The following is a 20,099-nucleotide window of genomic DNA, read 5'->3' on the forward strand; positions in this document are numbered from 1 at the left end:
GCTAGTGGGACACTGTACTTTAATATAAAGAGTGGAACATAAAGAATATTTTTCTTTAGTTCTACAGGACATTGGTAAAACCAGATCTCAGATTCCGTGTGTAGTTTTGGTGTCCCAATTTAAAGAAGGTTTGCAAATCCATCAGAGATGGTTCAGAGGAGATTTGCCAGATTGTTACAGCTACGTTTGGTTTGTTCCCATTGGCATTTAGAACAGTGAAGGGGTGACTAGATTGAAGACAGATCCTGAAACGGTCTTGTGAAGGTGGATATGGAAACGATATTTTCTCTGGTCGGTGTGTCCAGAATAAGAAGCAATGTTGTAAAATTAGGATCTTTGTCCTTTTAGGACAAAAAGTTGAAGAATTTTTCTTCGCTCCAATAGTGGTAAGAATTTTGATCTTTGCCTTAAAAGATGGTGGAAACAGAGTCACTGAATATTTTTAGGGCAGAGATGGATAGGGATTTGTTAAGCAGGGGAAAATAAATTACCCAGTGAAGGCAGAATGCAGAATTCAAAACACAAACAGATCAACAGTAATCTGATTGAACAGTGAAGTAGTCTCAACAGGACAAACACTGTCTACTGCTGCTCCCATTTTATAGATTTTAAACAGATAAATAGAACACTGATCTCTGACATTCACTAGCTGTTTTTTTCTGAAAATCAAACAGAAGGCAAGAAATTATTGAATGTTGCTGACTATTCTTTCAAAGAAAATTTGCAAACCTGTACAATGTTATAAACTATTCAATCTTTAAAGTTTCAGCATCAATTCTTCAATAAAAATCTGATAATACTGAACAGACTGTTTTATGACAATGACCAAATGGGTCAGGACCATCAGTGTCATGCAAGTCAAGTGCTTCTCAGAATTAAAGAAACTAAATCAATATACAGTGAGCAAAAATGAAGCATTACTACACAGTGGTTTTGCTCTTAATGACTATGAGTAAAGTCCACCTTCATTCACGAGGTATCAACTAAAAACAATGGAGATTGAGGCTATTCACATTATTTTGCAACAGTGAGAATGCCTGGAATAAGTAGAGAGTTCACTGAGCCGTGGGGTTAAACTCACTGTCCATTAGCGAAACTTTCACTCACAGGAAAATGAAACACAAGTAAATAAAAACAGAGAAAGATACAAGTATTTGACATAAGACCATAAGACACAGAAGTGGAAGGCAGGCCATTCGGTCCATCAAGTCCACTCCGCCATTTAAATCATGGCTGGTGGGCATTTCAATTCCATTTCCCTGCACTCTCCCTGTAGCCCTCGATTCCTTCTGAGATCAAGAATTTGTCGATCTCTGCCTTGAAGGCATCTAACGTCACGGCCTCCACTCCACTCTGTGGCAATGAATTCCACAAGCCCACCACACACTGGTTGAAGAAATGTTGTCTCATTTCCTTTTTAAGTTTACCCCCTCTAATTTTAAGGCTGTGCTCACGGGTCCTAGTTTCCCCACCTAACGGAAACAACTTCCCAGCGTCCACCCCTTCTAAGCCATACATTATCTTGTAAGTTTCTATTAGATCTCCCCTCAACCTTCTAAACTCTAACGAGTACAATCCCAGGATCTTTAGCCGTTCATCATACGTTAAACCTACCATTCCAGGGATCATCCGTGTCAATCTCCGCTGGACACGCTCCAGGGCTAGTATGTCCTTCCTGAGGTGTGGCGTCCAAAATTGGACACAGTATTCTAAATTGGGCCTAACTAGAGCTTTATAAAGTCTCAGAAGAACATCGTTGCTTTTATATTCCAACCCTCTTGAGATAAACGACAACATTACATTCGCTTTCTTAATCACGGACTCGACCTGCAAGTTAACCTTTAGAGAATCCTGGACCAACACTCCCAGATCCCTTTGTACTTCTGCTTTGCCAATTTTCTCACCGTTTAGAAAATAGTCCATGCCTGTATTCTTTTTTCCAAAGTGCAAAACCTCACATTTACTCACATTGAATTTCATCAGCCATTTCCTGGACCACTCTCCTAAACTGTAAATCTTTCTGCAGCTTCCCCACCTCCTCAGGACTACCTGCCTGTCCACCTATCTTTGTATCATCGGCAAACTTCGCCAGAATGCCCCCGGTCCCTTCATCCAGATCATCAATATATAAAGGTGAACAGCTGCAACCCCAACACTGAACCCTGCGGGACACCACTCGTCACCGGTTGCCATTCCAAAAAAAGAGCCTTTTATCCCAACTTTCTGCCTTCTGTCAGACAGCCAATCCTCAATCCAAGCCAGTAGCTCACCAAGTACGTCACGGGCCCTCACCTTGCTCAGCAGCCTACCGTGAGGCACTGTATCAAAGGCCTTTTGGAAGTCTAGATAGATAACATCGACTGGGTTTCCCTGGTCTAACATACTTACCTCTTCAAAGAATTCTAACAGGTTTGTCAGGCACGACCAGCCCTTACTAAATCCATGCTGACTTGTTCTAATCTGACCCTGCACTTCCAGGAATTTAGAAATCTCATCCTTGACAATGGATTCTAGAATTTTACCAACTACCGAGGTTAGGCTAATCGGCCTAATTTTCCATCTTTTGCCAAAATGTAGTGATTGCAATGAGGTCAGCCAGGTGGACTTCTCAGAATGCAACTGCTTTTTGTCATTTCCAAACATATAATGTGCGCATAAAAAAATCCCTTGCTGGTGCTATGACTGCTCAAACTTGTCATTTACTTACTTGTCATTTACAACTATCATATCAAACTAAATTCTTACCATCTAAAAGGTCTCTAATCTTGTCCAGGTAAATTTCAAAGTATGAAACCTGGAAAAATCAATTTAAATTATTAGTTGATTTCACAGAAACTGAGAATGTCCAGAAAGTGCATTTAAACAGTTTGCATAAACTAAGTTCAACAGTTCCTTTATTCCAGCAAATGGCAATTCAACTCACAGCGACCATTTTAGAATTGAATTTTGTTCTCAAAAATAAAATCTGCAAATAAACTAAACCAGTAATATAGTGAGCAGCGCTGTCAAGGGAAAACGACTGGTTCACTGTTGCTCTTCAGAGTAGGAACCTGGTCATTCCTATTTGGCCTGGCCAGTAAGTGACTTAAGTATCCTCAAATCTCAAGCTACTCACCCATATTGAAATATTACAGAAGTTTGAGAAAAACAAGTCCAGAATTACCTTCTCAAGGATAACTAGAGATGGCCAAGGAATCCTAGCTTTGCCAGTGACAGCCAAATCATGAGAATGCATGGTTTAAAAACAAATAAATTTGCCTCATTGCTACTTTTACCTTGATGTGGAATTCCAAATTTTCGTCCATGGAGTAAATGTAATTGAAAATATCTTGGGCTATCCTGGGGATTATTCCCATACAGTCAGGATCATGGAGTGAGCCCTGCAATCAGAAGTACATTTTGTTAAACCAAACTAATATTTTCAGAATGCAGCTACAGTTAACAGTTTAGTTGCTACTGGTACAGAGTTAGAGAAATAAGCTGACTTTTCTCAACTCAGTATTTCTAATGCTATGTAAATAAATCAGCAACACGCACTGTATCTCACTCAAGCAACACGTGCATGCAAATTAAGACTTCAATACGAGTTAAAAGCCACATAGTATAGGCGTAGCCCAAATATTTTTATATCTTAATAAATTTTTTCAGACGCCAATAAGTTCCAATCTTGTACAAGTAATATTATTTATTTCTTTATAAAAAGGTTTGCTCCTTTTACACGGAATTTGGTCAAAACATAGCAGATATGGAGAAATGAGGCTGGGGGTAATCTAACAGGTGAGTACTCGACACATTCTGTTGGCTGGGCAAGGAAAACACTTACCTCCATAGTGTGAGTTTTACCAGATGATGTCTGGCCATATGCAAATATTGTGCCATTATATCCATCAAGTACATCTGGAAAATGGGAAAAAAATTCAATAGAAAATTTGTAGAATTGATTTCAATGCCAATTTGTTTCAAGTGCTTTAGCATGCAAGAATTTGAGCAGATCATTTTGCTTGCAAGCAGACAAACACCCAAACCCTGTGCTGCTCCAGCTCCACATACAGTTTTCTCTATGTTTTTGCCTCCCGGACTGGAGAACTACATGTGAGACAATCTATTTTAGTGAATTTGCCTTTGCCAAGGGCGCGCCTATAGCATGTTACTATATTGGAACAGATTGTTTTGTAGTTAAATAATTACATCAAGGTTTCCAAGAGTTAAATTGTTCCAATTTCTTCTTTTGTTGTATTTTATCTATAGTGTATGAATAAGGTGTGTTTTGCTTCAAAAATCAATAGTTTAACAAATCAAATTGTATCCAGCATGCAAAGCCTGGCATTTACCATTAAAATAAGGAAATGTTAGGGTCTAGGCTATCTTCTTAATATATTTTGAGGGTGTTCGGTCTGGTCCATAACAACTCTGATGCACAATTCTATATTATCATGACAAACAACTGTTGAGCTACCTTATTGCAGACGATTGCATTAAAAGAGCACACATTTAACTTTAATTATTAAATACAGATAACACACACACACTTGCCCAAGAGGCTTTATTCAAATGTAATTTATTGAAAGTAACATACAAAATGGACTTGGGCCAATGAAATAGTGTACTTTGAATTCCAAAACAGGTTTGACAAATTCTGCAAATTAGAGCTCAATGTTAGAACAACGTGGACTCAGCACAAAAACTGGAGACGAGATTAGCTGAAGAGCAGCGCAAAAAAGAAAGGATTTGTACAGTGGGGGTGGGGGGATGGGGTTGAGGAGTGCTGCAGCCCAGCTTCAAAATAATCTGGTTCAGGAGCTCAAAACAATTTTATGCTTGCTATTTATAGTAAACACATGATTAGCAATTTAATTTAAACAAACACATTTCATGGTATAACGAAGTGTAGAGCTGGATGAACACAGCAGGTCAAGCAGCATCTCAGAAGCAGGAAAGCTAACATTTCAGGCCTGGGCCCTTCTTCGGAAATTGGGGGGGGGGGGGGGGATTCCCAAATAAATAGGATGAGAGGTGGAAGCAGATAGAAGATGGATACAGGAGAAGATAGGTAGAGGAGACGTGAGAGATAAAGAGGCAGGGATGGGGACCAGTAAAGGGGAGTATAGGTAGCGAGGAGATAGGTCAGTCCAGGGGGCACGATGAGGTTGGTAGGTAGGAAATGGGGGTGCGGCTTGAGGTGAGGGGAGGGGATAGGTGAGAGGAAGAACAGGTTAGGGAGGCGGGTACAAGCTGGGCTGGTTTGGGATGCAGTAGGGGGGGGAGGAGAGATTTTGAAGTTTGTGAAATCCACATTGACACCTTAGGGCTGCAGGGTTTCCAAGCAGAATGAGTTGCTGTTCCTGCAGCCTTCCGGTGGCATCGTTGTGGCACTGCAGGAGGCCCAGGATGGGCATGTCATCTAAGGAATGGGAGGGGGGAGTTGAAACTGTTCGTAACTGGGAGGTGCAGTTGTTTATTGCAAACTGAGCATAGGTGTTCTGCAAAGCAGTCCCCAAGCCTCCGCTTGGTTTCCCCGATGTAGAGGTAGCCACAATGGGAACAGCAGATGCAGTATACCACATTAGCAGATGTGCAGGTGAACATCTGCTTGATGTGCAAAGTCTTCTTGGGGCCTGGGATGACAGTGAGGGAGGACGTGGGGGGACAGGTGTAGCACTTCCTGCGGGTTGCAGGGGAAGTGCCGGGTGTGGTGGGGCTGGAGGGGAGTGTGAAGCAGACAAGGGAGTCACGGAGAGAGTTGTCCCTCCGGAAAGCAGGCAGTGTGGGGAGGGGAAAAATGTCTTTGGTGGTGGGGTCGGATTGCAGATGGCGGAAGTGTCGGAGGATGATGCGTTGGATCCGGAGGTTGGTGGGGTGGTATGTGAGGATGAGGGGGGATTCCTTTTTTGGTTGTTATTGCAGGGACGGGATGCGAGGGATGAGTTGCGGGAAATGCAGGAGACATGCTTGAGGGCATTCTCAACCACTGCGGGAGGGGAATGTTGCAGTCCTTGAAAAACAAGGGCACCTGAGATGTATGGGAGTGGAATGCCTCATCCTGGAGGAGATGCGGCAGAGGCGCAGGAATTGGGAATAGGGGATGGCATTTTTGCAGGAAGGTGGGTGGGAGGAGGTGTATTCTAGGCAGCTGTGGGAGTCAGTGGGCTTGAAATGGATATCGGTTTCTAGGTGGTTGCCCGAGATAGAGAGAGAGGTCCAGGAAGGTGAGGGAGGTGTTAGAGATAGTCCAGGTGAACTTAAGGTTGGGTTGAAGGTGTTGGAGAAGTGGATGAACTGTTCCTCGTGGGAGCACGAGACGGCACCGATACAGTCATCGATGTAACAGAGAAAGAGGTGAGGTTAAGGGCCAGTGTAGGTACGGAAGAGGGATTGTTCCATGTAACCTACAAAGAGGCAGGCATAGCTTGGGCCCATGTGGGTACCCATGGCCATCCCTTTGTCTGTAGGAAGTGGGAGGAATTGAAAGAGAAGTTGTTGAGGGCGAGGACGAGTTTGGCTAGGCAAATGAGGGCGTCAGTGGATGAGGGACTGGAAGGGGAGGGCCTTTAGGCCATCTGCATGGGGAATGCAGATGTATAGGGACTGGACATCCATGGTAAAAATGAGGTGTTGGGGGCCGGGGAATTGGAAGTTCTGGAGGAGACGGAGGGCAACGGTGGTGTCACAGACGTAGGTAGGGAGTTCCTGGACCAAGGGGGAGAAAATGGAGTCCAGATAGGTGGAGATCAGCTCGGTGGGGCAGGAGCAGGCAGAGATAATGAGTCGACTAGGGCAGGCAGGTTTGTGGATTTTGAGAAGGAGATAGAAGCGGGTGGTGTGGGGTTGGAGGCTGTGGCTGAGAGGTCACCTGAGGTGATGAGGTTGTGGACGGTTTGGTGCTCGGGGGGTGGGGTCATGATCCAGGAGGTGGTGTCGGAGAGTTGGCACCTGGCTTCAGCAATGTAGAGGTCAGTGCACCATACTACAACTGCGCCGCCCTTGACCATGGGTTTTATGGTGCAGTTGGGATTGGAACGGAGGGCTGCACGTTCTGCGCTTGGGGGGGTGGGGGGGAAGAGGAGTGAAGTGGAGGCGATTGGTGTCTCAATGACAGTTGGAGATGAAGAGGTCAAGGGAATGTAGGAGGTCTTGGGGTGATGTCCAGGAGGAGGGCTTATGTTGGAAGCAGGAGAAGGGATCAGCAGAGGGAGAGTTAGGCTCACGGTTAAAGTAGTAAGCATGGACGCAAAGGCGGTGGAAAAACTGCTCAATGTCCAAACGTGACAAGTTTTTGATGATGTGTGGGTGGAAGGGGACAAAAGTGAGCCCCTTACTAAAGGACTGACCGTCGGTCGTCAGTAAATGGGCAAGTCAGGGGGGATGGTGAAGACTCGGCAAGGTTCAGCGTTGCTGTCTCCTCTGGAAGCTGTGGGCAGAGTGATGTCAGCGTTGGCTGTGGGTGGCAGAGTTGCACCTCCTCTCCACCTTCGATCCACCTCCCCTTCTCTCCCTATTTATTTCAGAACCCTTTTCCCCTCCCCAATTTCTGAAGAAGGGTCTAGGCCCGAAATGTCAGCTTTCCTGCTCCTAAGATGCTACTTGGCCTTCTGTGTTCATCCAGCTCTACACCTTGTTATCTCGAATTCTCCAGCATCTGTAGTTCCGATTATCTCTGATACATTTCATGGGGTGTTTTTGTTTGTTATTATTAATCAATAATAAGCATGTGGACATCACTGCTAGGCCAGCATTTATTGCGCGTCCCTAGCCATCCTTAAGATGATCCACTGCTTAGACTGTATCCTGGTTGGTGTTGGCACACTCACAGTAATGTCAAATAGCAATTTTCTGGATTTTGAAACAAAAGTTTTGAAGGGAGGACCATATATTCCATCATTAGGATCACGTAGGACTACAACAACATTCTCCTCCTTTCTCATCAGCCTTGGTCTTCTAGTAGAAGACAAGTTTGAGATACTGCTGTAGCAAATCTTGCCAAGTTGATATTATGCATCTTGTAGATGGTAAATAATACAGCCAGTGTAAAGTTAATGGACCACTTTGTTTACATGGTAAACAGTTTGTGCCTGGTTAATGGTAGTGCTACTTTTGTAGCCACAAAATGTAAATGGTTGAAGGATAGCAAAGATGATTCTCGACAGGAGAGAGAGAGACAGGGTAGCTGTCATGGGGGACTTCGACTTTCCAAATATTGACTGGGAACAGTATAGTTCGAGTACTATAGATGGGTCAGTTTTTGTCCAGAGTGTGCAGGAGGGCTTCCTGACACAGTATGTAGATAGGCCAACAAGGGGTGAACCACATTAGATTTGGCACTGGGTAATGAACACGGCCAGGTGTTAGATTTGGAAGTAGGTGAGCACTTTGGTGATCGCGATCACAATTCTGTTATGTTTACTTTAGTGATGGAAAGGGATAGGTGTATACCACTGGGCAACAGTTATAGCTGGGGGAAAGGCAATTACGATGAGATTAGGCAAGATTTAGGGAGCATAGAATGGGGAAGGAAAGTGCAGGGGATGGGCACATTAGAAATGTGGAGCTTATTCAAGGAAAAGCTCCTGTGTCCCCTAGATAAATATGTACCTGTCAGTCAGGGAGGAAGCTGTAGAGCGCGGGAGCCGTGGTTTACGAAGGAGGTGGAATCTCTGGTCAAGAGGAAGAAGAAGGCTTATGTTAGGATGAGATGCGAAGGCTCAGTTAGGGCACTTGAGGGCTACAGGGTAGCCCGGAAAGACCTAAAGAGAGAGCTCAGAAGGGCCAGGAGGAGACGTGAGAAGTTGTTGGCGGATAGGTTCAGGGTAAACCCTAAGGCTTTCTATAGGTATTTAAGGAATAAAAGAATGACGAAAGAAAGATTAGGCCCAATCAAGGATAGTAGTGGTAAGTTGTGTGTGGAGTCAGATGAGATAGGGGAAGCACTAAATGAATATTGTTCAACAGTATTCACTCTAGAAAACAAAAATGTTGTCGAGGAGAATACTGAGATACAGGCTATGAGACTAGGTGGGATTGAGGTTCACAAGGAAGAGGTATCAGAAATCCTTCAAAGGGTGAAGATAGATAGGCCCCCGGGCCGGATGGGATTTATCCTCGGATCCTCTGGCAAGCCAGGGAGGAGATTGCCGAGCCTTTGGCATTGATCTTTAACTCGTCATTGTCTACAGGAGTAGTGCCAGATGACTGGAGGATAGCAAATGTGGCTCCCCTGTTCAAGAAGGGGAGTAGAGACAACCCTGGTAATTATAGACCAGTGAGCCTTACCTCAGTTGTTGGTAAAGTGTTGGAAAAGGTAATAAGGGATTGGATTTATAATCATCTAGAAAAGAATAAGTTGATTAGGGATAGTCAGCACGGTTTTGTGAAAGGAAGGTCGTGCCTCACAAACCTTACTGACCTCTTTGAGAAGGTGGCCAAACAGGTAGATGAGAGTAAACCGGTTGATGTGGTGTACACGGATTTCAGCAAGGCGTTCGATAAGGTTCCCCACAATAGGCTATTGTACAAAATGCGGAGGAATGGAATTGTGGGAGGTATAGCAGTTTGGATCAGAAATTGGCTTGCTGAAAGAAGACAGAGGGTGGTAGTTGATGGGAAATGTTCATCCTGGAAACCAGTTACTAGTGGTGTACCACAAGGGTCGGTGTTGGGTCCACTGCTGTTTGTTATTTTTATAAATGACCTGGATGAGGGCGTAGAAGGATGCGTTAGTAAATTTGCAGACGACACTAAGGTCAGTGGAGTTGTGGATAGTGACGAAGGATGATGTAGGTTGCAGAGAGACATAGATAAGCTGCAGAGCTGGGCTGAGAGGTAGCAAATGGAGTTTAATGCAGACAAGTGTGAGGTGATGCACTTTGGTAGGAGTAATCAGAAGGCAAAGTACAGGGCTAATGGCAAGATTCTTAGTAGTGTAGATGAGCAGAGAGATCTCTGTGTCCATGTACACTGATCCTTGAAAGTTGCCACCCAGGTTGACAGGGCTGTTAAGAAGGCATACAGTGTATTAATAGAGGGATCGAGTTCCGGAACCAAGAGATTATGCTGCACCAAACTCTGGTGCGGCCACACTTGGAGTATTGTGTACAGTTCTGGTCACCGCATTATAAGAAGGATGTGGAAGCTTTGCAAAGGGTGCAGAGGAGATTTACTAGGATGTTGCCTGGTATGGAGGGAAGTTCTTACGAGGAAAGGCTGAGGGACTTGAGGCTGTTTTCATTAGAGAGAAGGTTGAGAGGTGACTTAATTGAAACACAAAATAATCAGAGGGTTAGATAGGGAGAGCCTTTTTCCTAGGATGGTGACGGTGAGCACAAGGGGGCGTAGCTTTAAATTGAGGGGTGAAAGATATAGGACAGATGTCAGAGGTAGTTTCTTTACTCAGAGTAGTAAGGGAATGGAACGCTTTGCCTGCAAAGGTAGTAGATTCACCAGCTTTAGGTGTATTTAAGTCATCATCGGTCAAGCATATGGACATACATGGAATAGTGTAGGTTAGATGGGCTTCAGATCGGTATGACAGGTTGGCACAACATAGAGGGCGGAAGGGCCTGTACCGTGCTGTAATGTTCTATGTTCTATGATTGTGTCAAATGCTACCTTAAAGTCAAAAACAATCATTTTCACCTTGCTTCTGGAATTAAGATCTTTTCACCCATTAGATCAGAATTATAATGAAGACTAGAGCCAATGATCCTATGAAGCTCAAACAATGCATCTGATTATTGGTGAGTAAATGTCATCACAAACCTTTTCCATGACTTAACAAGATTAGGCTGATAGGAAATAATTGAATGGATTTGGAGACACAACATATCCAGGACTATTGTTTGGCAAATGCTGGTGGTTTCAGTAAACAAATTGCTGCTTCTGCAGTACAAGTCCTTTGCACAACAGCCCAGATACTGCTGGAAACCATAGTCCAATTTCAGCTGTTTCTGAATATCATGGAATGAAATGAATTTGCCAACAACTAGCAGAGATTTGGGAGGGGGCCTGAACAGGAGGCCAAAACAGATCACTGTTCTGTATTCAGCCAGAAATATAGATGTAGCATCTTTCATTTAGCACGTAAAGAGCATTATTTTAACTTCAAAGGCCTATCATTTCATTTTTATAAGCACTTGTTCCACACATTTCATTGAACCAAGATTGATCTCCTGGCTCTACGGTAATGGTAGACCACGGGGTATTTGAGACGATGAGAATATACAGAAAATGTTAGTGCAGGAGGAGGCCATTAATCTTGATGTTTCAGCAAAGAATCTCCAAATGTGACCTAGTGCCATTGTCCATACCCTTCCACTTTATTTAATAGAAACTATCTAATGCCCACTTGAATGTTTCAATTGACAGTACACAACATGTCCAAGGACTGCCTTCAAGATCTGAGATTACAAAGCATGGTAGAATCATGCTGTTGCTGATAGCTAGTGAATGCAGGAGATGCCCAGCTTTGAACTGCTAGATCCGTTCTGAAGTTTACCCACTTAGCATGGTGGTAAAGCCACAAACTCAAATGAATGAGAATGCTTTTGCCCATAAGAACTGCAGAGAAGTTATTCCTACCCACACTGCCAAACACAGATTCACTTGCACTGAGAAGATTAATGAAGGGATAAATTTAACGTGTACTTGCGTTGTTGCTCTCCCCATCTGCTACAATCCTATATCTGGTAGCTGTGTTCTATAGACTGCTACAAGCTCAAAATTAGTGGTGGTACTATAATGCCACTCTTGCTGATGCATAGTAAGGTCCCTAATCCAAAATATGTTTTATATCTTCAATATGGAGAAACACTGATGTATCAACTATTAGAGTAAAAAGGTGGTAATCAGCAGGATAAATCCTTATGTTTACCCTGGTAAGGATCACAGAGGCCAGAATCAATACTAAGAACTCCCTGGGCCACTTCCTTTCATGTGTATGGTATGCCCTACCAGAGGATAGGGAATACTGAGGCAGGATGATAGACCCCAGGACATGGTTAAAAGATGACGTGGTTTGGAGTATGTAATAATATCAGGTTGTTGCTTGATTTGCTCGTGGGCAGCACTTTATCACAAATCACCAGGTGTTAATCAGGAAGACTTTGATGCTATTTAAAAGGCATGGATCACAATGTCATTGCTTGTGGTTGTATGGCAGATGCTCCTACCTCTCGGTTGATCTCCTGGCCACAACGATGAGAACTGTGATGACATCCTGTGGTGGTTTCTAAATGTTCTTTTTAAAATCTCACCCTTTAACCGTTCCCATTTTGACTTCCCTCGAGCCCTGCCTTAAGTTTCCAATGTTGGGCCCTTGAAGAGGCTTATACCTGCAGGATTTTCAAATCACTAAATACTGCAGGGACAAAGAAGTGGCAAAATTTTAAAATAAGAATAGTGGAGAATCACAGCTAATGACTTTTACTGACCATCTAACCAGAGGGAGCATTCCCAAGGCACAAAACTGTTCGGGGGACAAAATGTGGATGCACAATGCAACCAGATGAAAGTCTAGCCCCAAAACATCAGCTTTCGTGCTCCTAAGAAGCTGCTTGGCCTGCTGTGTTCATCCAGCTTCCACTTTGTTGTCTTGGATTCTCCAGCATCTGCAGTTCCCATTATCTCTGATACAAATATCACACTGGTGCTTTGTATCTTTTTTGTTAGTCAATATAGATGCAAATTACTGTTTCCTCCACTCCCATACTTGTCACGCTTTGAAATATATTAAATAAATGGCTTAAAAGAATGTCTTTTTAGCGTTCAAGGAGCAAAGGAAACTGTTTTAGAAGTATTCTGAATCATAAAAGCACCTGCTCTCAAAATAAGCACTTTACCTTTCCTTCAAATAAGCCATTCCATGTGTTTTTCCTGGAATGGGAACATATTGCATCAAATATAGCTATCATTGGAGCAAGTTCCCCAAACTCAGTCTTAGCACCGTGCTCTATCTTTCATACTGTTGCACTTGCATATTACAGCTGTGGGAAATTTTAAGATTGCCAATTCAACAAAATGGGAGACAAAATTATTTAAGATTTAATTTCTCCATTTATGAAGAAGCTCTCAAAAACAGCAAAAGCTCCATTGGCCAGGGAAGTTCCTCTACATATCAGGGATGGCCTTACCACCTTAATCTCTACTTAAATCTCTGTGGCTCGCTAAATTTCCTCTTCCCCCTCTTTAAAACGAGCCTATAATCCTACCACTTAATTTGAGATGTAATCATGTGACTTGACATTTTATCTGTTAACACTTTTACTGAAGCATCTGGATGCTTCAACAGAAGTGCACGTGATCTGTGCTACACGTCAGGATCCAAGACAGACTGTTGCTGAGAAAGCAGATTGTCGAGACTGCCCTGCCATTCTATAAGACACTCGCTGATATATGCCAGGATACAATTCCTCTTTCATGCCAGCATTTCATAGCCTTGTTGTACCTTATTTCTAGCCAAACCAACTCCACATCATTGTGTACTGCACCTTAAATCACTCATCACGGCACTGATATCTTCCATTTATTGATAAACTCTGACTTTTGCCCGATCTTCAGGAACGCCAAGTACCCTGTGCCCTGGAATACCAAGTACCTAGCCCTGGCAACCCTGAAAAAACCTCTAATATCTATCAGGTCATATTAGTTTTTCTATTTTTGTAATCATTTGATCTATCGTGATACAAATGCTTAAGCATTGGTGTCAGAATCTTTGCGTTGGAGATTAAAGGCTGTCACAAATACTCATTACGATTACTAACCCTTGAAGGAAAGAAGGTAAGTGTGCTGGGTTGGGTCATACGATGTATGTATCCATGCAAAAGGGTCATGCAATCTGTGGAATGTGATTTTTTTTGTTTTAAAAAGTTTCTCCATGTTCTTCCTACCAAAAGGAATCACTTCCCACCTTTCCGCACTGAACTTCATTTGCCACATGTTCACATATTCCACCAACTTGTCCACGTCCTTTTCAAATTCTACACAGTCATCTTCAGTTCACTAATGCTTCCGCGTTTTCTATGTTCCACAAACTTTGAAACTGTACAACAAGTTCTGCCAGCCCAAAATACAATCAACCACCATTGTTTCCTCTCACTAAGCCAATTCTGTATTCATGCTGCTACGGTTCCCTCTATTCCATTAGTCCTCAAATCAACTGTTGACAATTAATTGACATTTGCAAAAAAAAAGTCATGACTCTTATATAAAATCTCTTCATTTTTAAAGGGTTTTGTCAGTTGATCTGAGATTGGGGGCTGGCATCACCAACAGGTTCTCAAGAATAAATACTCGGACAAGGTCTGTAGATTGCAAGTTGCTTCTTACCTAGATTTTCCACATACAGAAGTAAAGATTCATATATGAAATCTGTGGTTAGCGAAGTCAAACAATTGCAATGGACATTTGTAAACCAAACTCAAACAACTGCTTTTCATTACAGGTCTTACCTTTGACGATATTTTTTGCACAGGCATTGTACACTTGTTCTTGTGTTGCATTCGAGGGGAAAACATAGTCATACACATAAGACTTGCCCTGAAAAACATTGAAACAAATGTTTTGAACTGTGAAATAAGTTATGCTTACTCAACACATTTAATTAAAACTAACATGATTTTAAGTACTCCATTATATGGGAAAATAAAACAATCTGTTTCAATCATAAGTTTGCTGCCAAAACACACACTAAAATCCACAAAACTAGAAACTGAACTCAGAAACAAGATCAATTTGTAGATAGAGGTTGATGGCTTCCAAATACTGACAAATCAAGTCTAAAATGTTTTGAAACAAATTAGGCAAGAAGTGAAGGAGAGAGTTAGGTGCGCTACTACCAGAATATACCACTCTCACTGAACAAAAACAATGAATTAAGACTACCAAACAAGGCCCTATAACACAACAAATCAATGTAGTCCTGAATGGCTAGTCTGTCAAACAGACTATACTATACTCTTCCTCCTCTGCATAAAAAAAAATGGGAAAACATGTATGGATTGAACATAGGCTGCCAACACAGAATAAGACATTTGCTTTGAAGTCTGTCAAATGGCCTGCATTGTGTTTTTTTGACATTTCTAAACTCACATGAAAAGGGGCATGACATTTACAACCCCAAATTTCCCCTTTTTCATGGCAAAGGGTTAAAATGTTCATTTATGCTTGCGCAAAGCCATTGGCTCAAGGCCTTGAGACCAAAGTTATCCTAATATTTTAAATAACTCAATTAAGGACAATGTCCAGACGTTATTTTTCCAATGAGACAGTCACACAAGTTATAGCAGCCACTCACGTTTGAATTATTAGGTGGTCTACGTTAATGCAATTTCTCCACACTTTTCCCATCATTTTAAGTTGCTCTCAAAAATGAATTACATGTTATAATCTCTACTTAAAAAAACATTGATTGTGAAATCCTTTACATTCACATGGAATAAATTTCTTCTGATTAAGTCTGAGTCTTCCAGTGATCCAAAATCCACTTCTTGTTATTGCTGTGCTAACAAGAATGTTCCATTCACACGGAGCTTGAACCAAAACTACTTTTGCCCATTGGCAGAAGAGATGAGTTATGCAGTATTTTGACACAAGTAGTTACGTTTAAAACACAGTTGCACCAAATACCACGTGTACGGTCACTGCTGCCTAGTCCACCCAACAGCAAATGTAGCTCTGTTAAATAAGTTCTGTACAGTCCTAAGACAGTGAGTGTATGTACTTGTACATACAAAATAAAATTGTAAACACAAGTATCAGATTAATCAGCGCCCATTAAGACACATGACTGTTTTCTTAAAGTTAAAAAGATGCAAAGAACTGCAGATTCTGGAGATCTGAAAACAAAAACAAAAAAAAATTACTGGAGGAACTCAGAAGGCCTATCAGCATCTGTGCAGAGAAAAGACAGTTAATGTTTTGAGTCTATTTACCCTTTTTCAGAATTGGCAGAAATTGGGAAACTGATATTTATGCTGGTTAAAAGGGTGCAGGAGTGTGGAGGGGAAGCAAACAGATAGGTGGAAGTGGAGACAGATCCCAGAGAATTGGAAAGAGCACATGATTGGGGGGGGGGGGGGGGGTTGCGGGTGGACAAAGCAAAGGAAGAGGACAACAAAGGAGGCTCATTCATATACACACACCACCCTCCGTGATAAATTTGCTCCTTAGGTCTGTTTTAAAATCTGTTTCTCCTCTCACCTTAAACCTATGCCCTCTGGTTTAAGACTCTCCCTCCCCTAGGAAAAGACCTGATTATTCACCTTATCCATGCCCTTCATGATTTTATAAAATACACTAAGGTCATCCCACAGCCTCTGACACTCCAGGGAAAATAGCTCCAGCCTATTCAGCCTCTCCCTATAGCACCAACCCTAGCAATATCCTTGTAAATCTCTTCCACTCTCGTTTCACAACATCTTTCAACATTCACACAAGAACTGAACACAGTATTCCAAAAAGTGGCCTAATCAATGTCCTGTACAGCCGCAACATGACTTCCCAACTCCTATACTCAATGCACTGACCAATAAAGGCAAGCATACCAAATTCCTTCTTCACTATCCTGTTTCCCTGCAACTCCACTTTCAAGGAACTACGAACCTGTACTCAGAGGTCTTTGTTTGGCAAAACTCCCCTGGACCTTGCCATTAAGTGTGTAAATTCTGCCTTGATGAATTGCCCCACCAAAATGCAGCAACTCATTTATCTAAATTGAACTCCATCTGCCACTCTTCCGCTCATTTGGTTATAATTTTTCAATCAGATGGGCAATGTGTCTACTATCTCTGTAGCTATTTCTTTTAGGATCCTCAGGTGCAAACCAAGAGGCTGGGAACTTATCTGCCTTTAGCCTAATTAGTTTAATTCTACTTCTCCAATTATGGCAGTGGTATTTATTTTTCCCTTCTTTATTATTAACAAAGATGTTCTGAGTATCTTCCACTGTAAAGACTGATGCAAAACCTCTGCCATCTCCTTGGTCCCAATAACTTTCTCAGTTTTATTTAAGTAACCTATGGCTACTCTTTACTTTTATATAATTAAAAGTGATAAAGTTATTGATTTGTTCATGAGATGGTAGGTTGGTTTGCAGATGTTTCGTCACCATACTAGGTAACATCAGTGCGCCTCCAATAAAGCATTGTTGGTCTGTCCTGCTTGTTGTTTGAGCGATCCAATCTGATGTGGTGGTTGGCCTCATTTCCGGTTCTGCTTCGTAAACAGGATCTATTTCCACATGTTTGCTGATGGAGTTCAAGGTAGTGTACCAGGCTTCTAGGGAATACCATGCATGCCTCTGATTGATTTTCCTAGGATGGTTACATTGACCCAGTCAAATTGATGGCCGTCTTTGTCACAGTGTATGGAAACAAGTGATAGTTGGTCATGTTCCTTGGTAGCTAGTTGGTGCTCATGTACACAGATAGCTAGTTTTCTCCCGGTCTGTCCAATGCAGTGTTTGTGGCAGCTCTTACGTAGGATTTTATACATAATATTCATCCTGTTAGCAGTGGGTGGGATCCATTGATTTTGTCAATAGCTGTCATAGGGTATCTGTGGATTTGTGTGCTACCACAATTCCTCATGCTTAGAGTAGTCTGGTGGTCATCTGACAACGTTCGTGATGCATAGCAGGGTGACTAGTGTATCCAGGCGTTGTGTCTTCCGGTTGCATACGTAAGGGCAGTCTACACTTTTTGGGTAATGAAGTGTGAAGCTGGATGAACACAGCAGGCCAAGCAGCATCTCAGGAGCACACAGGCTGATGTTTCGGGCCTAGACCTCTCTGAAGGAGGGTCTAGGCCCGAAACATCAGCTTTTGTGCTCCTGAGATGCTGCTTGGCCTGCTGTGTTCATCCAGCTTCACACTTCATTATCTTGGATTCTCCAGCATCTGCAGTTCCCATTATCACTGATACACTTTTTTGGGTAGCTTTTTTTAAAAAAAAAAAAAGACGCTTTGGACGTGTTCTTCTTCGGCTTTGCGCAGTTCCAGGTTGCTGCAGCAGCATGTTATGACTCTTGAACAGAGTTCTGATGCAGCTCGATTTGTGGGTGGTTGCTGTTATAGTTAAGTATTTGGTCCGTATGGGTAGCCTCTCTGTATATACTGGTCTGGAGCTCACCATTGAGCTTACATTCAACCATTACATCCAGGAATGGGAGTTGGGTGTTGTTCTCCTCTTCCCTGGGGAATTTCATCCTGGTGAGGATGATCATAACTTGATGGGTTTCCTCTAGTTTAAATTTAGAGATGTTCTTATTACTAGTTTGCCCTTGTAGAATATTTTGTCTTCATTATCTTTTTAGAACTCCCTGTTAGATTGAATTTGTCCCTGTCTTCAGGGACATCAGACTTCTGCCCCTTTATAAATGTTTTTTCCTTCAACCTAATACTTCCTTTAACTTCCTGAGTTAAGCAGTCTTTATGCCATTTTCATCATCCTAACTTTTCTTTGGACTGAGGTAGTAAGAACCACTGATGCTGGAGTCAGAGATAACAGTGTGGAGCTGGAGTAACACAGCAGGCCAGGCAGCACCAGAGGAGTAGGAAAGTTGACATTTCAGGTTGGAACCCTTTTTCAGAAATTGGGGGAGGGGGTCAGATATGAAGTGAGCTGGGAAATAAATAGAGAGGTGGTGTTGGGCTGAGGAAGGTAGGTGGGATGGTGATAGGTGAGTGCAGGTAGGGAGTGGTGGGGATTGGTCAGTGAGGTGGCAGGAACGGAAGGTGGGAGAGAAGATGGACAGGTTGTGTCAGGTCAAGGAGGGATGAGAAGGAGGGTTGTTCACTGAGTAAGGAGAATTTAAAACTGGTAAAATCCACATTTAGGCCATTGGGCCATAGGGTCCTGAGGCGGAATATGAGATGTCGTTCCTCCAGTTTGTGGGTGGCATCAGTGTGACATTGGAAGCGCCCAGGATGGACGTTGTTGTTTGTTGTAAACAGAGCACGGGGGCTCTATAAAGCAGATTCCGAGTCTCCGCTTGATCTCACCGACGTAGAGAAGGCCACATCAGGAGCAGCGGATGCAGTAGACCATTACTGACGGATGTGCAGGTGAATCTCTGTCCAGTGTGAAACGTTTGTTTGGTTCCTTGAATGGGGTGGTGGTTAGGCGGGGGTGGAATGAGGGAGAGGGAAGTGGTGTAACATTTCCAGCTGTTGCAGGGAAAGGTGCTGGGGTGGCAGTCTTATTTGCTCCTCACCCTTTATTACCCTGTCTGCTGTTTTAGGGAATACTTTCCACAATTATTGAGGAGCCAATATAAGCTAGCATCTAGGCTACTTTGCCATTCTTTTTCAACGCTGTTTTCTGTGTTTTGCTAAGACAGACTGGACAATTAAGTAATGACCAGAAACGGAGGTGTATAATATACAGAACTGATCAAGGTACATCCATTTCCAGAAATTATATACTGGTCGATTAAAAACATGTTCCACAGATGTACCTAAACAAATGTCAGAACAGAAGCCAGTTAATTTTTAAAGATATAACAATGAATTCCATGGATGAATACAAAAAAATCTGGTGAGTGATTGTGAAGTGCAAGGATACCAATATCAGTTCATTAGTACAGCATCAATTATCTGACCAGAATAGTATTTGCATAGACCAACAAAACAAAGGTCTGTCAAAAAAAGGACAATGTGCAGACTACAACAATATGATGCTGTGGCATTAATGAAGGAGTACAATAAAGGAGCACGTGAGCACCAAATGTGGTTCACATTTGGAATGAACTTCCTGAGGAATTGGTGGATATGGGTACAATTACAATGTTTAAAAGACATCTAGATAGATACAGGAATAGGAAAGGTTTGGAGGGATATGGGCCAGGAGCAGGCAGGCAGGACAGGTTTAATTTGGAATTGTTTGGCATGGACTGGTTACACTGAAAATCTGTTTCTATGCTGTATGATTATAACTCTATGTAGAGTCACTGTAAATGATCTATACTGAGAAAGAAACTAATCTGGCATTATTCCCATGAAGAAAAAGTTATCACTGTATTCACTTTGTCTGAACTGGTTCTTAATGCCTCACATCAATACAATGCAGTGTCTTCAATAATTTGCTACGGTCACTGCTGCTGGTTTGTTGGCA

At 42.5% G+C, this 20,099-nt stretch overlaps 1 protein-coding gene across 4 annotated transcripts in view; it reads right to left on the reverse strand.

Moving 5' to 3' along the window:
- Positions 1 to 20,099, reverse strand: part of LOC125464484 (kinesin-1 heavy chain) — a 117,227-nt gene that overhangs the window by 80,310 nt on the left and 16,818 nt on the right. For all 4 annotated transcript variants that reach the window (XM_048556863.2, XM_048556853.2, XM_048556844.2 and 1 more), the window contains exons 2-5: positions 14,439 to 14,526; positions 3,824 to 3,897; positions 3,276 to 3,380; positions 2,746 to 2,794 (exon numbers count right to left, since the gene is read on the reverse strand). In XM_048556863.2, coding sequence (XP_048412820.1) covers positions 2,746 to 2,794; positions 3,276 to 3,380; positions 3,824 to 3,897; positions 14,439 to 14,526 — 316 coding nt within the window. The remainder of the gene's footprint in view (positions 1 to 2,745; positions 2,795 to 3,275; positions 3,381 to 3,823; positions 3,898 to 14,438; positions 14,527 to 20,099) is intronic.

Source organism: Stegostoma tigrinum, chromosome 2 (assembly GCF_030684315.1).
Source record: "Stegostoma tigrinum isolate sSteTig4 chromosome 2, sSteTig4.hap1, whole genome shotgun sequence".
NCBI lineage: Eukaryota > Metazoa > Chordata > Chondrichthyes > Orectolobiformes > Stegostomatidae > Stegostoma > Stegostoma tigrinum.